At 40.0% G+C, this 14,258-nt stretch overlaps 1 protein-coding gene and 1 pseudogene across 1 annotated transcript in view; one reads left to right on the forward strand and one right to left on the reverse strand.

The window, feature by feature from the left end:
• DCBLD2 (discoidin, CUB and LCCL domain containing 2) overlaps positions 1 to 14,258 on the forward strand; it is a 94,313-nt gene that overhangs the window by 46,338 nt on the left and 33,717 nt on the right. The window contains exon 3 of the mRNA XM_006769284.2: positions 2,072 to 2,209. Coding sequence (XP_006769347.1) covers positions 2,072 to 2,209 — 138 coding nt within the window. The remainder of the gene's footprint in view (positions 1 to 2,071; positions 2,210 to 14,258) is intronic.
• LOC102754927 lies at positions 11,179 to 13,646 on the reverse strand (annotated as a pseudogene).

Raw genomic sequence — 14,258 nt, forward strand, 5'->3', positions numbered from 1 at the left:
AAACTGCAGGCTCAGAGGCCTGCAGCCGCAGGCGGGGAACGTTGGAGTCCTCCGTCACTGAAGCAAGCAAGCCTCATGTTAGTTTCAAGCTGCCTGGCTGCCGGCCGCCATCTTGGCTGTCAGTTAATTTGCATATCTCGTTGATTAGCCAATGGGAAGGGTAGTGGTCGTACGCCAATTACCATGTTTCTCTTTTATTAGATAGGATGAGAAATTATAGCGATTTCTGTGACTTTAAGAGCCATCAGCAGAACTTATAATTGTTGGCAATTAAATGTTTTATTTTGATTTAGGAGTACCTTTGAATGGCCAAACTAGGGAAATGGCATTAAAGAATTAACAGCTATGTTGTCCAGTTTAGGAATGGTTTTTCTTCTTCCTTTCCCAGAGTGCTTTGCCAAGTTCTTTGCATTACTTGTACAGCGGGTAAAGCTGGTGGTCAAAGGAGAGCCAAGTGAGGAGAAGGAGGGTCATCTTGGCTGGGAATAGCAGGTGAAGGCAGGTGTTTTTCTTGTATATTTGAACTCATTTAAGCACTTATAAGGTCAGCTATTGTACTTTTCTTTTTTCTGTTTTTTAAATTGTGGGTATCCATTCTTCAGCATTGCCTTTTGAGTTCCATAAAACGTAAGTGATTTTTAAAAAATGTTTTGTTTCTACCACAGATTAAATTTACTCACACTTTAGAGGACAAGATAAGTCCAGATAAAAAAACAAATAAACAAAAGATGAAACTTCCATGCTAATAAAAATATTTTGGGGGTTCTGTCCATATAAAAAGGGTTAAAACTATTTATTTGCACATTGTTTCACTTCAATAATATACTTTTTATGAAGACATCATTGTATGGCATGTTAGGTATTCTCTAAAAAGGATATTTTCTCTTTGTACCTGAAAGGATCTGAAAAGTCAGTATTTATACTGAGCATCTTAATCAGGCTTGTAATAAAATCACACCTACATATATCCTTACATGGCAAAGAACAGCTAGTACTGATGGGCCCAGATCAAACTGTTGTTCACTTTTACAAAAATTAATCTTGTGTAAAGATACTAGTGACCATAATTTCTCTTGCCTTAACTATTCCCATTGGGCTTTAAGATTTAATGTGATGGGCACTGGTTCTGCACATACATAGTTGGGTTTGCTAACAAATTATATAGCTTTGAGATATTTAGAATAATGTGAAATATATATTACTCTACTTTTAAATATTTTACATTCAAAAGCAATACAATATTTAATATTTGTCCTCTTTGCTAGACTATTTCTGAGTTACTTGGTATTAAAAAACAAGTCTGAAGATTTTATCATCTTATATATTTATATAACTTGTAGTGTTATTCGATAATGTGTTATTTTGCTTAAATGTTAAAAATATTGATAGCTAAAATTACATTCCATATTTAGAAATAGAAGGTGGTGTTTTTTTTGTGTTTTTTTTCTACAGATGAGCAAGACATATTTTATATTGAAAACGATAGCATCCAAGAAAAGTGCATGTTTACCTTGATGTTTTGTATTAACTTATTAAATGCTAAATAAATTGAAAAGTTATAGACTGAATTGAGTTTTTTTATTTTAATATGAATGATCACCTAAAGGGGTTGACCAGAAGTTCAACAGGCCTTGGCAGAAAAATTGAGAAGGTTCATAAAAGGTTTGAGAGGTGGTGTCCTGAGGCCAGGAATCTTGGGGCACCTGTGGGGTTACTGATTGACTGTCAATTTACTTGTGGGCCACCTGCCTGCCTGCAATGCTTTCATTGTTTAAAAATTCCTGGTTATTCTTTTAAAGAGTATACACATTTATTTCATAGGAAATTAACTCTTCTAAAGGTCAGTAATGCTTGTACTGTTTTTTTCTTTTGCATCATTTGAAGTTATTACTTGACTTTTTTCTTCTTCCATCCAGAGTAGTGGGATTTTTAGTCACTAAACATCCTACTTATCATTTTACACTATTTAACATGCAGACTTTGGTATATTATTCTGATTCTATTATCTACATGGTAAATATTATTGACTTCATAAGAGTCACAACAAAGATCTGCTTTTCTTCATTCCTAGGCAAATACTGTGGTCTGGGATTGCAGATGAACCATTCAATTGAATCAAAAAGCAATGAAATTACAGTGCTGTTCATGAGTGGAATCCATGTTTCTGGACGAGGATTTTTGGCTTCATACTCAGTTATAGAAAAACAAGGTAATTTTCACTTTATACCATGGCTCCTGCATTTTATATTTCCTAAAAACAAAAATGAAATTTTTCTTTAAGTACCTGTTCCATAAGCTTGGGATAGGGTAGAAGGACTGAACAGTTGAGAACACTTACATAAATTTGACAAGTAAGATTCAGTATTAGGGTCCAGTAATTTAAAATGTATTAACTTTTATATAAAGCCCATATACTTTCCTTTCCTTAGTAGCAGAAAAACTGATTTTTCACTTTTATAATATTGGAACACAGTAATTACTTTAAAAATCTGTCAATTATTGAAATGTAGTATATTGCTATAAAGCTTTATTATCCACATTTTACCATTTCATAGTACTGTGCTAAAGACCATTTTATCATTTTTCTCAGAGAATAGAATCTCATACCACCAGGAGTACCACAAGTGCTATCTGAGACACTGTAAAATAAACATGCGATATTCTCCAGATTGTTAATGTTTAGAATCTAAAGGGGGGAGGGTGGCTAAAATAAAGGCTATTAAGTGGAATAAAATGTATAATTTATGAATCACTAAGATAAAATGCAAGACTTGAATGAAATCTCTCATGTGTTTTGACTGCTTGGCATGTATTTATTCCCCTGTGCTATTAGAGTACTGTGGTGAGAAAAGTTAAGATATGTTGCTGGTACAAGGATATATTAAAATAATCATTTAAATAATTTAAATATTAAACAGTTTTTCTAAGTTCATTAAAAATCAAAAATTGGGTTTTTAAATTGTATAAATAAGGAAATTGTCAAAAACCTCCCAGTTGTGAGAATGTTAGGCACTAGGAGGAGTCTGTTTCCCTTAGCTTCTAAGCGATGGATCAGGGTGTAAAGGCTAATCTCATGTGAGAAAGAACATCATTGAATGGAATAATGGAAAGAAGAAAACTGGAAAATTATGCTAATGAGCAATTAAAATTTTTTACACAACCAGGAAAACTAAGGCAATGTAGTGTTTAGAAGGGGCACTTAGGTAGTTCTGGAATGAAAACCAGGTGACCTCTAGCCGGTCAGTTTAACTTCATCTGCAAGTAGATTAGTTGTGAGGAATCCTATATAATCCTATATAATAAAAGCCTAATATGCTGTGTCTAGTTGTCCCGTCATCCATTCAACCAATCAAAACGTAATATGCTAATGATATGCTAAGGTTGCTCAACCGCTCGCTATGACGTGCACTGACCATCAGGGGGGCAGATAGTCGACTGATTGTCCAGGCACTATGATGTGCACTGACCATCAAAGGGCAGACGCTGACTGGTAGGTTAGCTTGCTGCTGGGGTCCGGCCGATTGGGACTGAGCAACACAGACCAGGCATGCCCTGGAGCCCTCCCATGGTCCCTCCCTGCTGGCCAACCTCCCGCGTCCCTCCTCAGCCCTGATCGTGCACTGGTGGAGTCCCTCTGCCTGGCCTGCGCCCTCTTGCAATCGGGGAATGTCGGAGAACCAGCTTCAGCTGGATCTCACAGGCCAGGCTGAGGGACCCCACTGGTGCACAAATCATTAGACTACTAAGTCTAATACATGTGTAGTGTCTGTAGGCACACAGCATAGTAGGCACAAACAAATGTTAGTTTTGCCCCTTTCACCACTGTACACACATACTCATGTTCCCCCACTCCTAATCATCAAAACAGTAAGGTAAAAGAGAAAGAGATGAGATAGATTTCCATCTTTTCAGCTTTACTTCCTAAGAATCTTGGGCTGATAGGAGAGGATAGAAAGTAAGCAGTTTGCTTCTTATTCTTAAGTTCCTTGGTCTTAATATCAGGTTTAATTATTTATTTTGCTTCATATGTTCCCCTTCTCTCTTTGTTATTTATTGAATTGAAGGTTTTGGAAAATAAGTATTTTCTCTTTTAAAAAAATGTTCTTACATCAGATATTTAAATTATAGAGCTTCTTGATCCATAGGTGTCCTGCATTAAAGTTTCTTAAGAATTGACAAATTCCAAATAGCTATGACTTTATTTTATAACTTCCAAAGTTTTTTAAAAATTGGTCCTCAAAATCTGGAAGTTTTTATAATCATACTTTCAAAATTGATAATCATCTTGGGAAATCCTCATCTCAGAGGTTTCTCCTGAGTTTTTACCTTAAAAAAACATACAAACATATCTTTGTCCCATTCATCAAGCATTTGTTTTAGTTGAAGTTGAGTGAATTGTCAAAATTCAAATGAACATAGGTTGAATTTCTTATTACATACTCTTCTTGGGTGGCCTTTTAGTCATAACTTCTCATGACTCATTCATTTGAAGGCTGGTTGGCTTTGGTTGAGAGCCTCATTTTATTTCCATCCAGGAAACTTAGCTGCCACACTGAATTCCATGAATATTTTCAAGGAACATCACTCCATGTCCCCAGCTTAGCAACCTAGTTAAAGATTGAGAGCATTTGGGAATGAAGATTGTGAAAAATCTTGCTTCAACAGCTTCTTCAATTGTTAAACTCTCACAAATGTGTGATAGAATCCTGATTTTGTGTGACATAGATTAATTTACATTACTTTGTGCAAGAGCACATTGCAAAATTATATTTCTTTTAATGTCTTATTTCCTGGTATATGCTTGACATTGAGGAAATAGCAGCAAATAATACAGATACAATCATACTTTCATAGGTTTTCTGTATAGAGTTGGAAAAAAGATATCAAACACAAGGTTACTTAATTGTAGTTAATGAAACAATGTACAGTTAAGTCCAGTAAGTACAATGAAGGATACAGTCAACAGATAAGAGGCCAGAGCAGAGTGGGGAGTGGAAAATTGATAAAGAGCAAAGCTCTCCTGAGGAAGTCGCTTTTAAGCTGAGAACTGAAGGATTAATTGAAAGTTCCAGACAGACAAGGAATTAAGAACATCCTAGGGGAGAGAACAGCAGGTATAAAGGACTCGTAGTGGGAAGGAGTTCTGGAGGAAGCAGAACAGAAGCCAGAACATCTGGGGTGAAGTGAGTGCACGGTGAGTAGGTCACATTATTCAAGACTTTGTAGAAAATGTAGGGGTTGAAGCTTGACTGGATTTATATTTTTTATAACTTTTATGATTTTATCCTCTTATTTTTAATGATCTACAAACAGTAGTTTCCAGTATTTTATACTAACTGCTATTTTTAAAATTTTCACCTGTGAACCTCATTTTGAAAGATTGTATCTACCATTGAAAGGAAAAGTTTTCCCATTGTCCCATTAAGTAGCAGGCAGATTCATATAAGTATGAATCAGCACTTCTAGTAATTATGAGAAAACAGATTTCTACTTGGACTTGGTATAATATCATCAAATTCCAACTAGACTCTCTGAAATTGAACTTTTCACCTGAAAATTAAAAATATACGTGGTCTGGACATCATATTAACAAGCACTATTTAGAAGTTCTATAGAGAGAAACTTCTAAGTTACTGCCAATCTTACTGCGAGAGGCAGAACCAGCCAGTTACTCAGAGGTCCAGACCTAGTAACTCGGATCATTTAATCTAGTACTAGAGGCCCGGTGCATGAAATTCGTGCATTTGCGGGGGGGCGGGGGGGAAAGGGGGGCAGTCCCTCAGCCTGGCCTGCACTCTCTTGCAGTCGGGGAGCCCTCAGGGTATGTCCAACTGCTGCAGAGGCAGGGGAGGCTCCCGCCACCACTGCTGCACTCGCCAGCCATGAGCCCGGCTTTTAGCTGATTTGCGCTCCCCTTGTGGGAGTGCACTGATCACAAGGGGGCAGCTCCTGCATTGAGCGTCTGCCCACTGGTGGTCATTGTGCATCATAGTGACCGTTCGTTCCACCATTCAGTCGATTTGCATATTAGCCTTTTATTATTTAGGATGCTAATAAATGTTACTGACATTTCCATTGTCAAACGTAAACTTAGAAACATAGCATTTACCCCTGGACTTGAAAACTAAAATAAATTTTATAGGTGAGTGATCTCAGTTTCTAGTTTTGAATCTGTTCAACATTGGTCAGATTCTAGGAAAAGCTCAACATTTCTAGAATGATTCTGGGTAATGATTTTTTTAAGTTATTTTAGTTTTAGGACAGGGAGCTCAGCTGACATATCTATATTTGTATTGAAAGCTTCAAGTCCTTCAAGGCAGCTTCTATTTGCCATAAATTGGGTGGTGTATGTGTACACAGTTGAAAAGTAGTAGTCTGATGTTTCTTTTGTGGGACATGAAATCATAACTTTAAAGGTAATTTTATATTGTGTTTAATTCTTTAAATATATTTTATTGATACTTTAAAGGTAATTTTAAACCTCATCACTATAGATTTCATTAATCCAGAATTTTGTGGTGTTCAATCTAAAGGTTGCCTTTATTTTTGTGAGGAGAAATCATAAGTGGTTTAAAATTTCATTTGAAATAAAATGACCAGTGTAGATATTACCGTACTTCCTAATTGGAACTCATAAACACTTGTTCACTTCACTCCCCACTGACCCATGAGGACAATGGGCTTAAGACTTGTGAACAGCTGGGCTTGGGAAATGTTTCCATTTGACAGTGTAATTGTTGCTATATGTTAGATTATTTAGAGAATTAACACCAATAGTGTTAACAATTTTCTGATTGCTATATTCTCTAACCACATTTTTTGCAAATATTTTCCATTTCTTCCATTTTACATCAGATTATATCAACTTATAAATGAAACAGGGCGAAATAGAGAATTTCTTGGTAATAGAATCCAGATTTCTGTAATTCTCTTTTCTTCATGGAATGTTTTTAGTTTTGAAAATAGAGTGTGAATACCTTAGATTTTTTGCTACCTTAATCATACAGTAATTTTATAGAATCCTTTCTGTTTTGAGTACTATACTTAGCTAGGTTTCTATATTTAGTTTTTCTATTGTGTTCCTAATTTTTGTTATGTTGTTTCTGGCAAGCATTTTAAAACTTTTAAGCTGTCTAATAAGATTTTATTGCATCAGTTTACATGCATATCTTTATATTTATCCTTGTTTATACAAAAATGAATATGCATCGTGTTTGTAAACATAATACAGTACACATGGAGAAAAATATCTGTATTTTGGTTTCAGTTTGTACAACAAAGGCACTAATGAGCAAAGTGTTACCAGTTTTGCAGAGAAAACATCTATAAACAAAATCTGTTAAGACAGTGTTAACTCAAAGAGGCAGTTCAACCTATGGGATAGAATTTATTTCACACTGACAAATAACCTGAGAGCATCTTAATGGTTTTAGTCATTTCTATGTTTCATTTTTTTTTTTACTATATTAGGAATGCTGCTATGGGACTGGGTGTGTTTATGTGCTATCCAGTAGATATATTAGTGGCCCAGATGCTGTGTAGGTCACAAAAGAATTGTTTGATCTTTTAATGTCTTATATTCACTTTTAATATATAGCATTTAGATGTTAAAGGCGTTTGATTTGTCTATCCTATATAATAAAAGGGTAATATGCAAATTGATCCTAACGGCTGAACTGCCAGAACAACCGCTCAACCAGTCACTATAAGGTGCACTGAACACCTCTATGTTCCTTTCCCCAGCCGGCAGGCTCCCTTCGCCTGATGGCTAACAGGGAACCGGGGGTGGGTGGCAGGGTATGTGGACAGCGCCAAGCCAAGGCCCCCGCCCTGCCAGTCGCCCCACACACAGAGGGCTACCTGCAGTGGGGGTGGAGCTGGTGAGCGGGCAGGAACAGCCAACCTCCTGGTCCCTCCCCCTGGCCATCAGGCTCCGATCACCCATTGGCAAACAGGGAACTGGGAATGGGTGGCTGAAGGGGGGTAGGGCCAGCTGCAGGCAGCTGGGGAAGCTGGCCCTGATCTCAGGCCTGGTCTAGGGACCATACCCGCACACAAATTTTGTGCGCCGGGCTTCTAGTAATAAGGATACTGATAACTGTCATTTATTGAGCCATTACTATATGATTGCATGTACTATGTGATCTAGGGGCATTTTGTCATCTAATCCTTAAAAAAAAAACCCAGGAGGTAGGCACTATTACTATCCCTACAATAAAAATTAGGAAATGTATTTCTAGAGGTTAAATAACTTATCCAAGAGTCATATAGCTATTTATTGCTCAAATTAGAAAAAACAAACAAAACAAAACAGACAAATAACAAACTTCACCAAAAGTTGAAAGAAAAAGACAAAACCATATTTATGTAACTTGAAAAAAAGATGTAACCTACTATTAAATTTAACAATCCATTCAATTTGCTGATTAGATAACTAGTAAATATTTATTGAACATATAAATGATTAATTGAATGAATAAATCATTCCAACAAACCTGTATTGAGTTCCTACCAGGTAGAGATTTTACACTAATTTAATTGAAAGCTTTCCATAAAACCACAGTCTTCAAATTGCAGATAAATTGCCAACATAATGACCCATAGTCCATAAAGGAAAGCCCTGCCCTAACTGGTTCGCTCAGTGGATAGAGCGTCGGCCTGCGGACTCAAGGGTCGCAGGTTCAATTCCGATCAAGGGCATGTACCTTGGTTGTGGGCACATCCCCGGTAGGGAGTATGCAAGAGGCAGCTGATAGATGTTTCTCTCTCATCGATATTTCTAACTCTCTATCCCTCTCCCTTCCTCTCTGTAAAATATCAATAAAATATATTTAAAGTAGTTGCATAAATGAAGGTCCTGCCCGGCCGGCATGGCCCAATGGTTGAGCATTGACCTATGAACCAGGAGGTCATGATTAAATTCCAGGTCAGGGAAAATGTCTGGGTTGTGGGCTCGGTCCCCAGTGGGGGGCATGCAGGAGGCAGCAGATCAAGGATTCTCTCTCATCATTGATGTTTTTATCTATCTCTCTCTCTCTCTCCCTTCCTCTCTGAAGTCAATAAAAATACATTTTTTTAAAAAAAGAAGGACCTAAGAAATGTCATTCTCATACAGACCAAAAGAAGCCGGAATAACTTGTTCTTTCTTTGGGAAGTCAAACTGTTAGAGGAGTACTCAGAGCAGTTGGCAGAAGACAGAGCACACAATAAATTGAAGCCTAGAATAGTGGTCTCAAAGAAAAGATGAGAAGTCCAAAGGAGGCAGAATCTAAGAGAACAAAGCCTGACTTAACAACCAGAAGTTTGCTGATGGACTTCATTAGAATTGTGGGGAATGACACCAAGTTTCAAGGGCATTTGGATGAATGGGCTAAAGAGGAAGGGAATGTGGTCTTTTTAAATGTTTGGTGATAAAAAAGAGAGGGAAGTCCTAACCAATTTGGCTCAGTTAATAGAGCATTGACCTGCGGACTGAAGGGTCCTGGGTTTGATTCTGGTCAAGGGCACATGCCTCGGTTGAAGGGTCTATCCACAGTAGAGGGTGTGCAGGAGGCAGCCAATCAATGATTCTCTCTTATCATTGATGTTTCTATCTCTCTCCTTCTCCCTTCCTCTCTGAAATCAGTCTGTATATATACAACCCTAATATGCAAATAGACTGAACGGTGGAACAACTGGTCACTATGATGTGCGCTGACCACCAGGGGCGCATGCGGAACATGGTGGGTGTCGGCAGCAGGTGGCATAGTGTGGAACATGGCGGGCATCGGCCACAGCGGGACGGTGGGGCAGGTGAGCGGAGGCGCCAGACCAAGGTGGGGCGCCAGTCGCTTTCATCAGGGAACCTGTGGTGGTTCTTTGCTCCAATGCGCTATGGTCCCACCAGGCACTTGCACCTGCTGCTGGTGCCGGCCCTGTTTGCACCCGCTGCCGACCCCGGAGCGCCACTCGCACCCACTGCTAGCTCCAGGCACCTTCAGTGGATGCGAGTGGCGACTGCCGGCCCCAGTTGCCCCTCAGGGCTTCTCCTCTGAGGACTCCTGGACTATGAGAGGGTGCAGGCCAGGCTGAGGGACCTCCCATTGTTCCCCCCCGCCCCACCGCCAGTTGTACAAATTTCGTGTACTGGGCCTTTAGTATCTAGATAATAGCCTGACTACAGTGTTTATTGCTTAGCCATGCCTATGTCATCCAAAAGAAAGCAGAGTATTTTCATTTGAGAAAAATTTTTCTGAGCTCCTACTGTGGTCTTAGCTACCAAGGATGGCATTGTAATATTTCTACAAGAAATATAAGATTTAGTCCTATGCCCAATATGTAACAGGGGATAAGATGGAACATATCTAATAAGGCATCTGGGACATAGTAAATGTTATTGCCTGAATCACAATAATTTATATGTGTAAATTGCACTGTAGTGTATAGACAACTGACCTGTTAAGTGACCCTCTAAGTCAGTGGTTCTCAACCTTCCTAATGCTGTGACCCTTTAATACAGTTCCTCATGTTGTGGTGACCCCAACCATAAAATTATTTTCGTTGCTACTTCATAACTGTAATTTTGCTACTGTTATGAATCATAATGTAAATATCTGATATGCAGGATATATTTTCATTGTTACAAATTGAACATAATTAAAGCATAGTGATTAATCACAAAAACAATATGTAATTATATATGTGTTTTCCTATGGTCTTAGGTGACCCCTGTGAAACGGTCGTTTGACTTCCAAAGGGGTCATGACCCACAGGTTGAGAACCACTGCTCTAAGTATTAGAGGATGCTGGACAAAGCTTATCTTGCTGCTAAGTTCTCCTACCAATATAACTGTGTGATCTTGTCCCTAATTCTTTGTTTTCATAATAGGAACCTGGCATGAACCTGGCATGTACTCTCAGGGGAGGTCTGACCTGCAGTCGGACATCCATCTCACAATCCAGGACTGCTGGCTCCCAACCACTCACCTGCCTGCCTGCCTGATTGCCCCTAACCGCTTTTGGCTGCTCACCCCCTAACCACTCCCCTGCCAGCCTGATCAACACCTAACTGCCCTCCCCTGCCGGCCAGTCACCCCCAACTGCCCGCCCTTGCCGGCCATCTTGCGACTATGGGCGCTGCCATTTTTGAGGGAGGGGCAGTCAATTAGCATATTCCCTCCTTATTGGCTGTGGGTGCTGCCATCTTTGAGAAGGCATGAGGGTCAATTAGCATATTCCCTCCTTGTTAGATAGGAGGATTGCTAGCAGAAGTCTCTGAGCAGATGGTTTCCTTTGAGCTGTATTTATCTTGCCTAGAATGTTTCTTGTTAGTTGGGAGCCTTGTAGTAACAGTGGTCCTCAGGAAGGCTGTTTACTTGGGAAAAGATTTCAAGAAAGACACATCTTAAGGCTTCTACAATTCCCAGCTTAATCGATGTTATTTTGCCTTTGTGGAGTTGTAAAGGTCAAAGTCTATAATTATGACTTACTGTTTCTGTCTTGAGTCATCTTGACTCTCCTTATAGCTGTCAATTTTGAATTCCTATTTTCCTCCTAGGGAGCTCTTTTGAGTCCCATGGAATTTTTTTTTTTAAGGTAAACCATAAAGTGGTTTTTATTCATTAATACTTAGTAGAGATTTCCATTTTCCTCTTCAGTTTGCATGTGGAGTACTAGGAGAGCCCTTCTCATGTCTGGGTACAGGAAGCCGAGACCACCTCTGCACTGCTACCTCCATTTACCTGCTAGAAGTAAACGTTCGTTAAGTGGAAGTGATTATTATATATATTTCTCTCTTCCTTTTGACTGTACGCTATGTAACAAGAGTGACAGACCCTGAAATTGCAATCACTAAACAAACCCAAGATAGTTGTTGTCCACTTTCCTTGGCAAATAGAGCACAGAGGGCATTGTCTGCAAATTGAGACATCAAAGAGGAGGTGGTGAAGGCTCGTTTCCTTTATCACTGTCTTTTAAATTTAGGTTTTCTAAAGCAACATCTAAAGGCATAACATCTACACAGCCCATAGCACCAAAATCTGCCAACCCCCTCCCCATTCGTCCTCATCTAAGGGGAACTCTCTCCACACTGAGTGATCAGCAGGAGCTCCTGAACAAACAGGCTGCGGTCTGCACGCTCACTTTGCATGGTCTGTTGTTCTGTGTCGGACATTTTAGGATCATTCAACCTTGTTAAAAGAAATTGGGAATTCTGGAGTTTGCTGACTGCTTCCATGTTAGCCATCTTGGTTGTTGCAGTGTGTAACGTGATTGTAGTGGTGACACTCCTTGTATCAGTGCGCCAGCTTGCCATATGTGGTCTGCAGTCACGCTGCCTGGGCTTGCTGCTTTTCTAGCTGCAGCTGCAGCTGCATTTGTTCTAACTGAGCAGCAGAAGGTCTGGAAGAATTAAACTGTCCTCTTGCAGAATGTCTCATTCCTGATAACTGAGAGAAAAGCTCAGCTACAGGACGCATGGCTTCCCTATTGCTGGAGAATATGAACTCTGAGAAGAAAAAGTTCATACTAATAAGTGCGTGTTTGATCTATGAGCATGAGGACTTCCTAATCCTCAGCCAGGGGGAAATATTTTGCGTACATGTGGAACACCCCTCGATTCATCTAAACCTCTAGGGGCTCTGTGCTCAAGTGTAAGATGAGCTGCAGAGTCATCTGTGACATGAGTAGGACCGCCTCCAGGTAATGCTGCACATACAGGACAAATCACTTCTGCATGTTCCATAGAGCTCATTTTCCCATAATAGAGACAGGTAAGGCTGTGGCTGCTCTATAGAGAAAGCTTCCCCACCATAGTACAAACCAAAACCTACCTTTGTTAGTTTGGACTGCATTGGGTGGTCTGTTGTATTCATTGTTGTTACACCACTTTCATAGCAAGACACAAAGGTTGTCATTGTAGCAAATTAAAACACATATCTGCAGCCTTGAAAATTTTCTTTTAAACATTTATCACAGCTGACACCTTCATGTTGGGACATGCTAGTTCAGACGGTGGCAGCGTGGCCTCTCCCAGTTGAGCTCCCAAAGAATTTGAGAGCAAGGTCAAGTGAGTTGCATACATTTGCCTGGCATAACCTGGAGTTTCAGCCCTGAATGGACCTGTAATAAAGCCCTGTTCTGATCAAGTATATCTGTAGTTGAGCAGCATTCTGGCACATGGCCTGAAGGTAATGGGGCCAGCTGGCACTCTTCTTGTGGCTTAAATACCGTGTTGGACCACACAGGTACCTTTTTATCTCAGGCTATTAATCTTAGAAGTTCAATTTTTAATCTTAGAAACTGGAAGCTCTTTTGGTAGAGCAGGAAAGTGGAAAATTAATTCTTACTAATGCAATGAAAAGATTGCCAGGAATAGCTAGAGTATAGGTAATTCAGTTTGCTTTTCCCAGTCAGTAAACCTGGTAGTAGTGAACCCCTATCCAGGCATGTATCCTCTTCAACTCCTAAAACACAGATTTAACCTAATCATCATTCAAATGCCTGTGGTATATAGATAATAATCCATATAATTGCTCTCAAAATACCACTTTTCTGTTGGTGTAACAATTGTTATGCTCTAGTTCTTTCAAGACATGTTTCATTTGGCTAACAGGGTTTTTTCAGAATTGTGGAATAGCATCATCAGCTATCCTATCATTGCTGTGGTGGCCATTAATTTAATGGCTATTTGAGTACCATCAGTATTCTGCGACACAGGTGAGGTACTGTCTCCCTTAGCAAAGTTGTTTGGCCAAGAGTTTCTATGTGAAGTCACTTACCTTTGTGGTTGCCTAAGGGCTTTCTTCCAGGCTTTTCTCCCTACCGGTTAGAACATGCTTGGACTTAGCCAAACATGCTAACAATCCCATACTCATCTATGTATTTAATAAGTGGTAATTAAGATCCTCCTGTTGTGCCACGTGTCTCTGTCTCTGTGTGTAGACCCAGCATTATCTAATGACTAGAGGCCAGTGCACGAAATTTGTGTGTGGGTACGGTCCCTAGGCCTACCTGAGACCAGGGCCACTTTCCCCGGCTGCCTGCAGCCGACGCTGCCCCCCGCTGCCACCCACCCCCAGTTCCCCATTTGCCATCAGGTGATTGGTGCCTGACTGCCAGGGGAAGGGACCGAGAGGTCAGCTATTCCCACCTGCTCACCGGCCCCACCCCCGCCGCAGGTTGCTGTCTTTGTGTGAGGCAACCAGCGGGATGGGGGCCTTGGCCTGGCGCTGTCTGCATCCCCCGCTACCTAACCCTGATTCCCCATTCACCATCAGGCA

The sequence above is a fragment of the Myotis davidii genome, unplaced genomic scaffold (assembly GCF_000327345.1).
Source record: "Myotis davidii unplaced genomic scaffold, ASM32734v1 scaffold1144, whole genome shotgun sequence".
Lineage (NCBI taxonomy): Eukaryota > Metazoa > Chordata > Mammalia > Chiroptera > Vespertilionidae > Myotis > Myotis davidii.